The sequence below is a fragment of the Cavia porcellus genome, unplaced genomic scaffold, assembly GCF_034190915.1.
Source record: "Cavia porcellus strain 051 isolate PalLab524CR breed Dunkin Hartley unplaced genomic scaffold, mCavPor4.1 scaffold_13, whole genome shotgun sequence".
NCBI lineage: Eukaryota > Metazoa > Chordata > Mammalia > Rodentia > Caviidae > Cavia > Cavia porcellus.
In genome coordinates this window covers 35,992,362-36,008,881 of record NW_026947496.1, presented here as the reverse complement: position 1 = coordinate 36,008,881, position 16,520 = coordinate 35,992,362, and the positions used below count along the sequence as shown (strand labels likewise).

Sequence of the window (16,520 nt, the reverse complement as noted above, 5' to 3'; positions counted from 1 at the left end):
TACAAAAAGTTCAAGGCCAGCTTGAACTGAAGTACACAGTGAGACCCTGACTCGAAAAGAAAGAAAAAAGAAAAACAAAAGGCCCACATTCTGTCAAGCTAGGAGTTTAGGGACTGGCAGATCTAATCTCACATATACAAAACTTTCCATTCACTGGAACTGCTACTTTTCTCCACGCCTTCACGTTTTCCTCCTACATCTTACTGGGTTTTCAACTGATTTAAGAGATCTTATGAGACTACTTTTTAAAAAGAGTCAACTCCTCTCTGGGTTTTTTACAGTTTTTTACAACTCCTCCCTGGACCTTTTCCCTGGGTCTTTTACAGAACAGGCCCTGATGCATGAAACCAGTTCCTGAAGACCTGAATCCCAACACTAAAACTTATTAGCTGTGTGACATCTAATGTCTCAGTGCTTCGGTGCATCAAATAACAAACAAAAATAATAACAGATACTCAAAGTTAACATGCTGGGAAGAAAAACTAATTTATTATGCTGTGTACATTTGCTTGGTATGAGTTAAGAGTCACATGGTAATGATGAAAATTACTTTCTTCTGCATTCTTCTGGATTACCTGAATTTTTTTCACGATACTATGTAGCTTTTGTACAAAACTAGTAACACTTATAAAAAAAAAAAAACAGAAAGGGAAGAAAAAGTACGTATTATCCCACCATTTGCTAATTACCAATGTGTTTCCATGTGAGACCAGCCCAAATCTCTTAGCTGACAATTTGTTTTGTTTATACAGACATATTTCTAAATATACACGTCCTTATTAAATAAAATTTGGGATGGTATCACTTGTCTGTTCTATCACCTCATTCTTTTTAGCTGCTGCATAATATTCTTTGTGGCACGTACCAAGATTTACAGTTTTCCCTAGTGTTAGGCATTTAGAATGTTCTCGACATTTTTTACTGACAGTTTATACCTCAGCAGAACACTTGCCTAGAACTTTAGTTCAACCCCTAGGATCACAAAAACAAACCAAAACAAAATCAATTTCTTGCTACCAAAAAGCTACAATGAATGGGAACAAATACTCTTACATCAATCTATTACATCTATTACAATCTATTACATCAATCTGTTACAAGATTTCCAGGAGTTAATCACAAGGAATGGATTTTTTCAATTGTTTTAGATCAAATATTGAAGATCAAAATATGTATAAAAATTATGTGAAGTGACAAACAAGAATCACTGTATATGCATCACACAATTGAGCCATTATATATAAATATATTTATTTTCCCTTCTGTGGTGCTGTAGAGTGAATCCAGGGATTTGCACAAGCAGTCCAGCACTATCAGTATCCCCAGCCTTATTAGATTTGAAGCCTCATTTGCCCCACTCTGAGTTTGTGGCACAAATATTATGCCACTTATCAATCTTTATTCTTTATAGAGGAAACTAATCTCATTGTTTTGCTTTATTTTTTAATCATTACAAAACTTAGTAATTGCTCATAGATTTACTATTTGTAATCATTTTTCTACAAATTGCTTAATCATCTCCTTTGCCCATTCCTCTACGGTTGACCTGGGATGTTTTGCTGACTTATAGATGCTCTGTGCATATTAGGTACTAACCTACTGCTATTATTCATGTTATAAATAGCATCATGTCTTCTACCATATAAAGTTCTACAATTTTCTTTTTGACCTCTTAGATTAGTAATATCTACGTCACAAGTTTAATATTTTCTCTATATTATTTAAAACTTTTTACATTTAAATCTTTAATCAATGTATACTTATAGTGGGAAATGGGGGTTAGTACTGGATGGGGGCCCAGGTGAGGCCTTTAAGAGATGATTAAGTGATGAGCATTCTTGCTTCATTCATGCTGTCATCACAAGAATACTGAATGTTGGGTTACCCCAAGAGTGTGTTTGCTATAATACCAAGTTCCATCCTCTCTTTCCTCTCTCATACTCTCTTTGTCCTCCATCCATGTGATGATGTGGCAAAGAAGGCTCTCACCAGATATAATCTCTTAATTTTAAGACTTTTCAGACTACAGAATAGAAGGCCAAATAAATAGTTTAAAATCTTCCAAGTGTATAGCATGGTTACAGCAGCACAAAATGGTTTAAAACAAGGGTCTAATTTTATTTTCTTCCAAATCTATAATAACCAGTTGTCCCAACAGTATTTATTTAATAATACAATCTTTCTCCTCTGAACGTAAAGACTTTATTATATATTAAATCTTCATATAGATAATAAGTAGGCTTATGTGCGTGCTTGTATATGACATGGGGATGTGTGTGTGTGTGTGAATATACGTGTAACTGTTTCAGACTTTGTTTTCTCTCAGTATCTGACCTGGGTGAGACAATGGAACCAGGCCAACAGAAATCACTCACCTGACCTTCTTCATCAAAAGCCATTACTACCACAGCAGCTCCAAACTTCTTAATTTTCCTGGCCTTCTCCAAGAAGTCCTCTTCTCCCTCCTTCAAACTAATGCTATTGACTATGCACTTCCCTTGGCAGCACTTTAACCCAGCTTCAATCACAGCAAAATTGGAAGAGTCAATGCACAAGGGCACCTGAGATAGAGGGGAAAGAAAATCATAGCGTCACAAGTCATCATAAATTCCCTCCCAAGGGCTCCTAAGTAGTCACCCACATACTACTGAAGGTTCAGACCTGCCCAGGAACAAGACATACCTTGGCCCAGCTGAGAACATGTTAAAGAGTTCTGGTGACAATCTGGTGTTTGGATTCTGGTAAAAATGTGCGAGTAAATGTGCTTTACCATAATTAGCCAAAACTTGGTATTATGCGTTGGGTTTAGATGTCCCCCCATAGCTTCATATAGTCTTAGGTGGGATTTTTTCAGAGGTGGCTGGATTTAGAGTTGTTCAATCTTTTTTTTTTTTTTTTTTTTTTGAACTAGGGATTGAACTCACAACCTCACACTTGGCAGGCAAGCTCTGTGCTGTGAGTTATACCCCTGACCCTGGATCTAGAGTGTGTAGTGCTATACAGTACAATGGTAGGATTATGGGTATACCCTAAGTAGGCTGGACAAGACAGAAGCACTAGAAAGAGCTGTCTCTTTCTTGTTGCTTTGCTACCTTCTGCATGCCATGAACTGCTTCTCTCTTGCAAGGCTTGTTTGCCATCCACCCTGTCCTGCAGCCAGCTGATTATGGACTGAAATCTCTACAAATCATGAACTAGATAAATTTTTCTTCCTTTAACTTTGGGTATAAGGTATTTCATCTCAATGATAAGAGAAAAGTAACTAAGACAGTTGGTGTCCAATAAATTTTAGTAGTACTTTAGGTGAAAACCAGAAAAGATAAATGTTTGCAGCAATTAGAGGACAAAAGAATAATAATCTCTTAAGTTACATGAGGTTCATGGCTGACAAGGCACTTGCATCATTATAATTCACCAATCAGGTAAAGCAGGTATGACTAGCACATCTCAGATATAAGGAAGGAAACCAGGGTCAATAGTTCTTCAGTGAATGGGGAGCCACCCTTCTTCCCGCCATAGCTGATAAACAGCCGGCTCCCATGACTCTGACTGACTCTGAACTAAACTCTTAGCACTTCAAATTCTCAAAAGGTTCACTCTCACAAGTGATGAAGCTTTTTAAATACACAAATGAAATATAGGTAGTGTTTACCATAACTTCTAACTGTAGCATTTTCTGAAGCCTAATGAAAATCAGAGTTCAACCTGAGACATACCACTCCTTACTTTATAAAAATCAATCTCAAGCCGACTGGGGTGGCACACATCTGAAATTTCACCTACTTAGGAGACTAAGACAGGAGGACTTCAAGTTGCAGCCAGCCCACGCAACTTGCAAGACTGTCTCAAAAAAGTATTTTAAGAAAGGTTATGGTAGAGCTCTTGCGCGGCACATGTAAGTCCCTGCACTCATTCCCCAGGACTGAAGGGGTGAAGGTTCCTCGTCACAGATTTAATGAAGGAGAAATTAGGTGAGATTTCTGAACCCTTCTAAACATTTTGAAAAGACTAACACAAGAGTTAAATTTTCACCTTTTAAAGAACAGGCACAAAAGCTAACATAATGCTTTGATTTAACCTTGTTTCACACTACTGTCTTAACCTGGTAAGCCTAACAAGGTGGTCTCTTCCTAAAATAAGGAAGCACTAAGTTTGCCTGCCAAAGACAGAAGTGGGGAACCAGTAACATGCCAGGAAAGGTAAGGACACCATTCTGAAATGTGAGAAGTGGGGTCTCAGTCTGTCCAACCGCCTAGGGAAATTCATTTAGTTCTCATGACCAATTATAGAAGCCTTGCAAACTGCAAAGCTGAAGGAATATCACCCTTCAAAATCTGGTTTATATCAAAAACATCATTAGTCAAGGAAGCTGAAAATCAGAAACCACTGTGCTCTCAATGTAAGGGGGGAAAACCCGTTAATCCTTGGACAGATAATTGAAGCAACTGGCAAACCTGAGTGATGGAATAAATTCCCTTGCTGAATGTAAACTCTGTACAACCTTGGCAATGTCAGGCTCAGAAGCAATGAAGTTGCAAAATTTGGTCATTGCACTTGGACCGTCTAGCATGCCATCATCCATGTTGACATCCAGCACCTGGGCTCCCATTTCCACCTGCACTTTGGCAACACTCAGAGCTTCCTGAGGGAAGAATTCAAGAAGCATCATCATTAGGAGACTCAGAGAAGCCTAACAAAAATAAATCCTCATCACGTCCAGTAGTCCTTGCTAACTACTCTAGACTCGCCACCCCTACTCTTGACTGTGGGCCTGCTCTCCTCTCCACAGCACTGACCAGATTAACCTTCCTCACATATGTCTTTCACTACATCATTTCACTACTTGGAATCCACTAATGCCATCTGCATATGATAAAGAATCTAAACTCAACAAGTAGTCAAGGAGCGGGCTGCCTTCTCACTTAACTGAACTGCCTGCTCAGCCCCCACTATATACTACAACCAGCCAAATCCACCTCCACAGATCACATTCCCTCTTCCTTCTATGTTGATTTGGACTGTGCTGAAGTCCCATTTCCTTTAAGAAAAATCCTTAGATGTAGTTCAGTGCAAAGACTCTGGGTTCAGTTCACAGTACTGCAACACACACACATACACACACACACACACACACACACACACACAGAGTTTACAGAAAAAGTCTTTAAAGAAATCACCCAGTCCCATAACTCTTCAGTGTTTGCAGAAGCATATAAAAATGAAAGAAAGAATTGAGATAAATTCCAGTGTTTTCACACTTCTAGAAGGCTTCTCAAATCCCTTAATATTCTAGTATACACTGCAACTCTCCAAGAATAAAATACTATAAACAGAATCTCCCACTAATGACCATTTAAGGAAACTCTAGTAAGATCAATGTTCCAATGAACACACTTTGGAAAACACTGCTTATTCCATAATGACTACATCCTCTTGACATCATTATCATATGGCTTATTTCATTATAATTTACTCATTTGTTCATGTCTCCTAGTTACTCCTCCAAACAGATCTGAAGTATCTGGAATCAAAGAAAGGCCTTATATAGTCCTACTTTGAACACTGCTGGGAAAAAATGGACATATTCAGTAGTGCTTTCTAACTAGTTAAGCAGTCTTTTCAAGTCCTTACTGTAGACTTCAATGTAATAAAATAATCAAGTATAAAATCAGTAGTAGGTGTTGATATGTTCAGATTTTTTCTTAGTCCAAGAAAATCAAATAGGAATTTTTATTAGCCTTTGTGAGAGAATAAGAATGAAATTCTCTGGAACAGGCCATAAGGAAACAAGGCAAGGATGTGAGGCAAGGATGCACTGAGAAAGAATCACAACTGAATTCAACAAAATGTTTTTTCCACATCAGCAGTGATTAAATAATGTAAATAATAAAAAAAAAAAGGGCCATTCCCAGTCCCCATTCTTGAAGGGTTTACGTCTAGTTGGAGTACATCACACAGTTGACACTACCATACTAGCACCAAGAAATGACCTTATTAAACAGCAGATACTATTACTTCTACCAGTTTGCTTCTTCCTGAAGTAATCTCAGCTCTCAGAGTCAAATTCATTAAATCAGAGAGATGTAAAGGACACCCCAGAGGAATCAACACATAAGCAGAAGCATTGCCAACTGCAGAACATGGCCTGACTAGACGGGGTCATCAGCACTTCTGAAAGGAGCTAACATGAGCCAGGCTCTGCCGAGGACGCAAGCCTGTAGGGTGGGCAGGTCAATCGGGATAGGAAAGCACCAGACCCTGGTGAAGAACACAGAATGATGCCTCAAGAATTTGGATCTTATTCTGCTTTGCAAAACTGCTGACTAGAGAGGCCAGTCACAGAGTAACTTGGTGTACATTAAATTTTGGTCATCCACAGAGTGACATTACATAAATTTTCCAAAGTAATGGTCTATTTTATTTGTTTCAGTCTACAGTTAATAGGCTTGATCTTTTACCAATCAGCATTTGAAGCACTCAAGAGGAATCAGGTAAAACTTTTCTTGGTTTTCTTTTTTCCTACAATGATTTGTAAGAGGTCAAAATAAAGAGTATTCACTTGCCAGTTAATAGAAATAGGGAGAACCTGAACCCTACCCACCTCATATCACTTCATGCCCCCAATGTAGTACTTTTTAATAAATACTGACAACAGCAGCTTCAGTTGTATGAAGCCTCATCTTCCCACTAATCACCTGCAAACACCCATTACCATCTTCGCACCCTTCCCGTACCCTCTAACAGCACTACCAAAGGCATCGAGCCAGAAACACGGTAGATGCCTCTGGGGTTTCATGAGGATGCTTACTTCATAGTTTCCTGCCATGATGAGTTTAGCAAACTTCTTGGATCCTGCCACATTACAGCGCTCTCCAATGTTAACAAAATTGGTATATTGTCCAATCCTGAAGGGTTCTAGACCTTAAAAGGAGAAGCATTTTTTAAAATTCCTGAAAACACATATCTATGACACAAGACTCACAGACACTAATGTTTTCAGTAAGAAAGAAGTCACTGTACTAAAGCCCATCTGAGCAGACAGACAGAAGACCCAGTGTGGGAAGAGTACTACAATCTGATTCAGGGAGATTCAAATGCAACAAAGGTTATGTATTGTGGCTACATTTCCAGCCAGAACTCTCAAAAGAAGAAATAATTCAGGGCTTAATACTATAACTATCTCTAACTGGCTGAACTATACCATCTCTGAGAAAGAAGGAAAAGTTATCATCATATCCCTATGTGACCAAGTATGAGGGCCAAAAGTCATTAAGAAAGTTGGAAATGAAAAGAAGATTGTTCTATATCTCAGACATCAGCTTGAAGCTGATGGTACAAGTGACTTAAATTCCAGCAACAGAGTATGTACAACTTTGCTCCATTTCCCAAAACAGGAGCAAATGTAATGTAACACATATAGGCAAATTAACTACAGTACAAAGCAACATACAGTGTAGATACAGAAAAGGGTTTGAACTGCTTTTGTTCTACTTATTTTTAAACTATTAAGAGATGGGGTTATGGTTGATACATTATGTCAATTTGAGAAGTTTAGAAGTTTAACTAAAAGATTCAGCAGGGAGCCAGGGATCTTACTTTGTAAATATCCTCATCCTGTTTCAGAGGAGGGCAAGGAGATTTTGTGAGTGCTGCACTTGCCCTGGAGGGGAGAGGGGTGACCTATGTACAATATAAGGGAGGAAAAGAGGTTGTTCCCTCTACTCCCTCTTTGCTCTGGCTGCTTTTGCTGGCTGCTGCCTTGAAGTGTTGCCCCAGTGCCATACCACCCTGCCTTGAAGCCAGCTGATTATGGACTGAAACCTCCACAAACAGTGAGCTAAATAAACCTTTCCTTCCTTCATTTTGGGTGCCAGGTATTTTTTCTCAGCAACTGGAGAAAAGTAACCAAGACAGAAGGCACTCTCATTGGATGGTTATAGGTAGGCTCTGGAGACAAACAGCTCTGAGTTTAAATTACTTAAATGATCAGACAACCTGAGGCTATTTTACATAGCCTGTAAGCTTATAAAATATGACAGGAAAGTATCTACCTCATATTACTGTTGTACAAACGAAACTGAAAATGACTCATAGGCACAAAGTTTAACACTGGCAATCAACACTGGCAAAATAAAAGAATATGGCTTCTGAGTCCTTTGCCAAAACACTAGTTGAAAAAGCAGATGAGGAAATTAATGAATCTAAGCCAACTAACTGTAAAACCATCCCAAAACATTTGTTCAGCCACTCAGAAGACAATCATATTCCATAGTTTCAGCTGGTAATGACCCCAAGTTAGCTTCAGAGTACCCTGACCCTTAGGGCTGAGTGGTTGTACAAAGAATAGGCAAATGGAAAGGCCAGCAAATTAAATTCTTAAGAGTCCTGATGTGAGCTCCCTAACAGCATTTCACACAGTTCAATTCTATTAAAACATCAAATACCTAATACCAAAACAGATTTATTTTGTCTGCAATTTATAAAAGAATTAAAGCAAGTTAAAAACAAGTGTTTGATGTCACTATTAATATCTAATTGAAGGTGATTTAAAGAAATTTAGAAATAGAGTAAGAAATTAAAATTCAAGAAAAAAAGATTTTTACATATAAATTCTAAAAAGAATAAACCGTATGTAAATGGTTGTGTTGTTCAGATTCCAATGAAGGTCTCATATCTTTGTTACAAGTGCTTGGCTAAAGCAACACAGAACTGCAGGTTTCAAGGATAAGGCAAACCTTTCTGCCACATTTTCCTCTGACAAAGTCATAAATCATAAACTCCACCATTCCTAAGTTCATGTTCTACATTCTGGAGCACAAAAAGAAAACAACAGTACCACAAAGAGGTATGTTTATTGACTCAACTGGGGCTAATTCTATGAATATGTTCCAGCTGAGAAGAGTTGGTATTACTCTTCCATCACTTTTATTTTGCTTTTCTTAGGATAACATATGAAATAAAAATATTTTAATTTATAGAGATGTTAATTATAAACTACCAGAGAATATAAATTCTCACGTATTATGTGTAGCTTCTGTATAAAAATATTTTTTGACTTAAACTTGCCATTGATTATTGAATATCAGGAAAAAAATGGAAATTTAAAGTTATTTTTCTAAAAGTAAGCAGGAAGACTGATTTTACTAGTTCCTTCTTTTAATATCAAATATTGAAAATAAGAGGCTATCTACCTTAATAGAACTGTTGAGAACCAAACAAAAAATAAATACACATTTCTCTGTGACATACCAAACCTACAATAAATATAAGATTACAATAATAATGTTTTGGAAGTACACAAAATTTTCCAGGAAGATGTTGCTGCTATTACTCAACAATAATCCTTAGCAGGTTGGAATTTTCAGTAACTAGTACCTATACAATAAACTTGTTAGGCTGTGTTCAAGGGTATGTTCTTCAGAGCAGTGCACAATAGAGACAGGACCACCAAGTTCACATGGTAATCTGGGCAAATCACCTGGAACCTTCATTTATGTTACCTAGAAACCGATGTCTTCCCAGCCCCACGCCTAGAAAAAAAAGGGTTCTTCACCAGAATTAATTTAAGTGCCAAGAAAACGTGTACTCCTCTTTGACTTGTTTGTTTGGCACAAATTATCACTATCATGTAGAATAAGCATACTAAATATATTCTACAGATGGTTTCTGAAAGCATAATCACCACTTCTTCAGACTTACCGGACAGTAACATATGTCCTTCAAAAACATTGGCAGGTGGAACCCTAGGCTTACAATTTTTCACAGCTTCAGCAATTTCCCTGAGTTAAGAGAAAATACTCTTCATTAACACAGAATAAGATAAACTTAATTAAAACAATTTTTCAGCTATGAAATTAAGTCCATACTATTATAACTGTGCACATAATTATATGCCTTAACATGAATTATGCCTTCAATTTTTCCTAGCTTCCTAAAATACAGGAAATTAATCTATAAACCTTAAATTTTGGGCCAGGGATTTAGCTCAGTGGCATAAGCACCTGCCTTGCAAGTGCATGGTCATGAGTTCGATGCCTGGTACCAAAAAAAAAAAAAAAAAAAAAAACCCTTAAATTCTATGTGCCTGCCCAGTTGGCTTTGTGCTATATTGTTTCTGCCCTTGAACCTGAAGCTGTGATGGTCTCCCAAACACAAACTACAAACCTCCTCCCTTTCACCACACAGATGTCCTTTACTCTTCAAATCCACACACAGAACATGTATGTAAAGAACATGCCTGCTGCTTATTCAATAGTTTAACCAAAAAAAAGCTTCAGCTCTGAGGAGGAGAAAGACAGGAACAGAGGGATCAGTAATAAAGGGAAATCAGGACCTATGAACCAGTTTTTATTACAGGACACATAGTAGAGAGGATACACAGTATTAAGAGTGTTATGGGCCCTGGGATATAGCTCAGAGGCACAGCATCTGTCTGGTGTGTGTGAGGCCCTGAGTTCGATTTCCTGTACCTCCCCCAAAAAAAGGATTATTAGCACTTCAAAATGCTCTTCAAACTGTTTTAGTCATTTATACTCTCTTTAACTTTCTTAGCTCTAGTGAATCACGATTTTGATCAATCCAAGTTTGGTTTTTCCAGTGAACTCTACTGAGAACTTTTTCTCTCTACTGCCTTCTAAATTAGTGGGTAGAGGGCTAAGTGAAAGGATCAAATGGATAAAAAGATGATAGATATACAAACAGAAATACAGAGAGATATTTAAAACAATCCCTCTTTTTAAAGAGGAAATAACCTGAAAAACAAAAGAGACAAGTCTGTGATCCAAAGAAAAGGTATATTCAACTATCCCTGGCTTTTAGATATAAAAGAGGTTTTTAAAAATTGGAGCTGGAGATGTTAACTCAGTGTTAGGACATGTGCTTGGCATGAATGCAGTCCTGAGTTCAATCCCTACTAATCCATACACACATAGTCTACTACGGAAGTTAACAAAAACGGGACTATGGACTCATATCATATGCATGAAAATAGACCGCTGAGATGACTGGTTCAAAATATGATCATCAGTCACTTTATGGAAAAAGACAACACTAAAAGTTCTGAACTACACGCTGGTTCATGGAATTCCAGTCTTCCAGTAAGCCACAGAAATGATAAGGAACTAAACACACACATGGCTTTGCTCTTGTTTCACTCACTGCCTTCACACATTTCATTTAAGAGCACAAATTAAGCAATCACTGTGTACCAGGTCAGATGAAGATGCTTTCTGACCTCAAGATACTTGTCTGATTGCCTTTTCCATCCACGAAATAATTCTAATGGATTTAAGAATCGCCCACAAGAAGTGTGAGGTGGCTCTTTTTGAATACTCAAATGTTATTTAAGGGTAGAATAGTATGATGTTTGGGATTTGCTTCATCATATAGGGACAAATAAAATAATGGCAAAACCTTGAAAATTATGGCAATTATATGACAGGTACATGGATACTTGTTTTACTGTTTCTCTATTTTTATAATTTTTCATAATATAAAGATGTATTACTTTTCTGGACTGCAATAACAATGTACCACAGAACCAACAGTTTAAACAATGGAAACTTATGTTCTCACAATTTAGAAGACAGAAATCTGACTAAGGCATTGGTAGAGTCAGTTTCTTCTAAGATCTCTCTCCAAGGCTTGAAGATAGCCGTCTCCCCAGGTCTTTATATGGTCTTCCTTCAGTACATGCATCTGTGTCTTCCTCTTACAAGCACAGCAATCATACCGGATTATGATGGACTCACTGTTGCCTTAATTGCCTCTTCAAAGGCCTTATCTCCAAATACAGTCAAAATCTGAGCTACTAGGGGTTTGGACTTCAATACACAAATTTTTGGCAAATATAACTCAAAGCATAACCATCAGGGCTGGGGGTTGGGCGATGGGGATTTAGCTCAACAGTTCAAGTACCTGTCTGGCAAGTATGAGGTCATGAGTTCAATCCCTAGTACTAAAGCAAAACAATAATCGGTAAAATATTGACAGGTGATTATTACCTGATATGATCTGGTGTTGTACCACAGCATCCACCAACTATATTGACCAAGCCATCCATTGCAAAGTCCTGCATTAGGGAAAGTATCAGCAAGTTCATTTCAATTCTAAACTCACCAAAACCAATTCAGCATAGAATCTTTTACTTACTATATTTGCTGCATAACTAAGATTGCACTAACAAGAAAGCCAAACAAGCCAGATGTGGAAGCACATGCCTCTAATTCTAGCATTAGGGTAGCTGAGACAAGAGGATCACAGGTCTGTGGCCAGTCTGGACTATACAGTCAGATGCTGTCAGACAGATATGTCAGTCAATAGGAAGATAGGTAACTAGCAAAAAAGAAACCTAAACATACTTAACTCTAGTTATAAAAATTTCATAAGCTCTAGATGTAAGGGAAAACAGACTTTATGAAATATTTCATGCCACTTAAAATGGAAAAGATTCATTTGCCTGTCTGAAGACATTAAAGTTTTTTTACTCATATGCTGAGATGAATGAGTATGAGCTAGATGATGTATTTTCAAATAGCACATGAAATGATTATCAGTTTTTAAATTTAATTTTAAAATTTTTAAATAAAAAAAAAATCAGTTCTTCTGTCACACTAGCTACATGTCAAATACTCCAATAAGCAAAACACAGTGGTGGCTCCATCCTGGACAGCAAGGGTCTGGAGTTTCAGTAAAGATGAAGAACCCAGGAATTGGGACAAAACATCAAGGACCTGAAGCAAGAACACTGGGGAAAGCATCTATATAAGATACCGGAATCACAAGAATTAAGTTAGAAATAGAGACAATATCTGGGAGTCAGGATCAAAAAGTTTAAAGAATGAAAGGAAAGAGCCCAAGAGGTTGAGATGGGAGCACTAAAAAATAGTAGTGGGTATCAGAGTCCCATGATTCAGAGGGTAAGTAGGATACTGTAAGTGATACCGTGCACCATGAAGACATCTATTAACCCAGCAGATCATGGGGACAGGGGACAGAGGTGTGTGTGGGGTTATTACTTGGGAAGGGTTCACAGTAAACAACATCCAGAGAGTCCAGTGTCAACTTCAGTGGGAATTTTCCAACAGCTACAAGTGCCGTGAGCAATAATGATGCTGATAGCTAAAGCCAGCTCTTCTCTGTCCCTCTATAACCTTAATTCAGAGTAGCCAAACTTCTGTTATTTATATATGAGAATTTAATTGGGGAGAAATTCTGCTTGTAAAATCCTGTCTTAAAAACCCAAGTGAAAGAGGCTCCCTGACCTTCAGGTGCATGGCCATCATGGAAGGTGTTTCATCATAGTCACCAAAGGTGTTGGGAAGACCTGAGAAAAGATATTTCAACCATTATTCAAAACTACCTTAATAAATACATAAATGTATACAAATACCTCACATTGTTAAAGGCCTTAAGTTAAAAGTTTTAAAAGTTAGTGTTGATAAGGGATTATTTGCAAAATCAAGTAATATATTACTAATATTCAGATAATAAACAGAGATACCACATGCCCTCCCTCCCCAATCACAAAAGGAAATAAACACTATTTCTTCTCTATCTGATGCACAACTAATAGACAGCCATAGTTCCACTCCACCTCCACAAAGAAATTCTTACCGAGCTGCTTGGGGATGAGGCAGGGAACCACTTCATGTTCTTTGAACTAAAGACTACCTGACATTTAATTAAAAACAAAAACACCTGGTCTCCTTCCAAATAAATCTTATTATCTCCTTCCAGGTATCTTACTTCTGGTGAGAAATAAAATGTATTGTCCGTTTTATTTTAGGTTTTCTTTTCTTTTTTTTCTTTTTTTTTTTTTTTTTTTGTGCTGGGGATCAAACTCATGACCTCACACTTGCCAGGCAGGCATTGTGCCACTGAGCTATGTCCCAGACTCTATTGTGCATTTTAAAATGCATGCATTTGGAGAAAGAGGGCTAGAAAATAGCTGAGTGTGATGGTACACATCTGTAATCCCAGCACTCAGTGATGGAGATAGAAGGATCACCCCAAGTTCAAGACCAGCCTAGGCCACATAGTAAGTTCGAGGACAACGCAAACTACTTAATAATATCCTTTCTCGAAAGAAAAACAAAATCTGGTTAACACCGAACAGATTACCAATATGTAACTGAATGGTTTGAGAACTACCTACAAACTATTACACACAATAAATTAGAAATCCTAGCTGTTAAAGAGGAAAAGGTTATCACCACAAAAAAAAAATTCTTCTGCTACTTGTTTGCTAATGGGCTATGGGCTATAAGAGAAAATATATCACTCTCCTCTTTGGTCATCTCTCTGGTCACACTCACAATCACTGTTAGTAAAAGTAAGGCTCTGGTCAGCTATATAAATAGGCTCAATCTATGTAAGTATGCCCTATTCTGCAGCTTCAGACTGAGTCAAATTGTTCCTTTAGGTACAAAGGAAAATACTAGTCTAAACCAAAATATTCTTCAAACTGCTTTTTTGGAAAATCCCTTTTGAATGTCAACTATATACCAAGATCTGTAAAACAAACACTTCTAATCAAGATCTGTAAGCCCATATACATGCCTCTTTCCATGGACAAACCCTTGTAACACATACCTGCATTAGGATAACAAAGGACATAGGCAGTGGTACATTTTCCAATTGTTTCAATGAAAGGTCTCATTTCAGTTGCTCCCAGAGCACAATTTAATCCAATGCTGAAAAAAAGCAAAAGAAAATATTAGAAGGATCATCTTTTATTCAAAATACTTACAACAGTTATAATAAAGACAATACACCTAAAACCAAGCCAATAATAAATTGCCTATTTCAAAGCACTTTATTCAATTACAGTCAAAGTCATCTCACTGAGGTCTCCTACAGCACCAAGTATGTTTGCCCATGGATCCAACCTCAGATAGTACTACAGTTAATGGACTTGCCATGCGTGTAACTCCTTATGTACACAAATTAGCTGAAAAAGTATATTGTGAGATAGAAAAAATAGCAAACTGCCACTACTAACAAAAAAGTTCAATCTGGAAATATGTAAAGGAAGAGAAAAGGACAATCTTAAGGTAGGAGGAACATGAAATAATAAAAAGGAAGCCATCCTGATGTCCAGAAAAGCAGAACATAAGTACAGTCCCTGCTGCCCTAGAACTTGGGCCTCAAGGCCTTCTAGAACCCAGCAATCAACCATGAAGCCCTTGGACTATGTGATCTTTTGTTTTCATATTGTGCTTTTTTCCCTACTCTTTTTCATTATGTGCAACATGGCATTCTAGATTGGATCCTGGAACAGTAAAGAGACATTAGTGGAAACATTCTTAAAATTGCAATGGTATGGCTTGTGTCTGGATGTTCCCTCAAAGTCTCATGCAGTCATAGGCAGGGGTTTAAAGAAGTGACCAGATTTAGAGTGTGTGATGATGGGATTTAGTGTATGATGCTAGCATTCAGTGTGTGGTGCTGAGATTACGGGGTGTGTGATTACTAAATTAGTCCACTGACTGACTTGGCATAGCTCTGGGTATCAATAATGGGAAGGCCTACCCTGGGTGTGAGTAAAAAGGGGAAGCTTCCATCTGCTCACTACTTCACAGCTTTGGTGCCTGTGTCCACCATGAAACGGTTCTCCTCTGCAGTGCCCCTCTGCCATGCTACCTTGCCCTGGATTCAGCCAGTTATGAATTAAAATCTACACAAACTGTGAGCTACAAGAAGTCTTTCCTCCTTTAACTTTGAGTGTTGGGTATTTTGTCTCAGCATGGAGAAAACTAAAAGACATCTAAGAGTGTCTAGAGTTTAGGTAATACTAACACTTAATTTTGACAAAAGTACCTTGGCTAAGTAGTATGTTAGGGAAAACTAGATGAAGAGTATATTGGAATTATCTTTTCTATAAATCTGAAATTGTTTCAAAAAATATTTAACAAACATCCAAAGAATTCAACATGGCTGAAGAGAGGAGCCACACTGGAGCTACACAGGGAAAATCAACTAAAACCACAGGTAATTGGAAGAAAGAGAGGTCATACATTCTGACACAGAAGTCTTGCACCTGAATGTTCACAGCAGCTTTATTTATTTGTAAGTAAAATTGGGTAGCAATTAAGGTATATGAAAGTACAAACTGTGGTAAATCCAGACAACAGAGTGTTATTCAGCACTAAAAAGAAATTAGCTATAAACTCAGGCTTAGGGTTTGTATCTAGATGTCTCCCCATAGCCTCAGGTAGTCAATGGGAGTGGGCTGATTCTAGAGTCTGTGACTGATTTGTGGTGCAAATGCTGGGAATAATGGTGCTTGGATTAAAGCTGGGTGACCGCTGGATCAGTCCACTGATTGGAATGGCACTGTCCAAATCCCAGCAGTCTGTATAAAACAAGCATAAAGATATTTTCTTCCCCATTTTTATTCTTGTTGCTTCTGCTGCCAAGAATGGTTGCCTCCTGCCACTCCACTTGGCCATGGAGTCAGCTGATTATGGACTGAAACCTCTACAAACTGTAAGCTAAATAAGCCTTTCCTTCTCTAACTT

At 37.8% G+C, this 16,520-nt stretch overlaps 1 protein-coding gene across 3 annotated transcripts in view; it reads right to left on the bottom strand.

The window, feature by feature from the left end:
- The window catches only part of Mtr (5-methyltetrahydrofolate-homocysteine methyltransferase), a 108,700-nt gene that overhangs the window by 64,454 nt on the left and 27,726 nt on the right, over positions 1-16,520 (bottom strand). The window contains exons 9-15 of one of the 3 annotated variants that reach the window (XM_003473381.5): positions 14,593-14,693; positions 13,263-13,324; positions 12,003-12,070; positions 9,700-9,779; positions 6,809-6,921; positions 4,502-4,642; positions 2,376-2,561 (exon numbers count right to left, since the gene is read on the bottom strand). In XM_003473381.5, the coding sequence (XP_003473429.2) occupies positions 2,376-2,561; positions 4,502-4,642; positions 6,809-6,921; positions 9,700-9,779; positions 12,003-12,070; positions 13,263-13,324; positions 14,593-14,693 (751 nt within the window). Of the gene's footprint in view, positions 1-2,375; positions 2,562-4,501; positions 4,643-6,808; positions 6,922-9,699; positions 9,780-12,002; positions 12,071-13,262; positions 13,325-14,592; positions 14,694-16,520 lie in introns of those variants that run through there. The other 2 variants (XM_063260100.1, XM_063260101.1) reach the window with 2 other exon arrangements.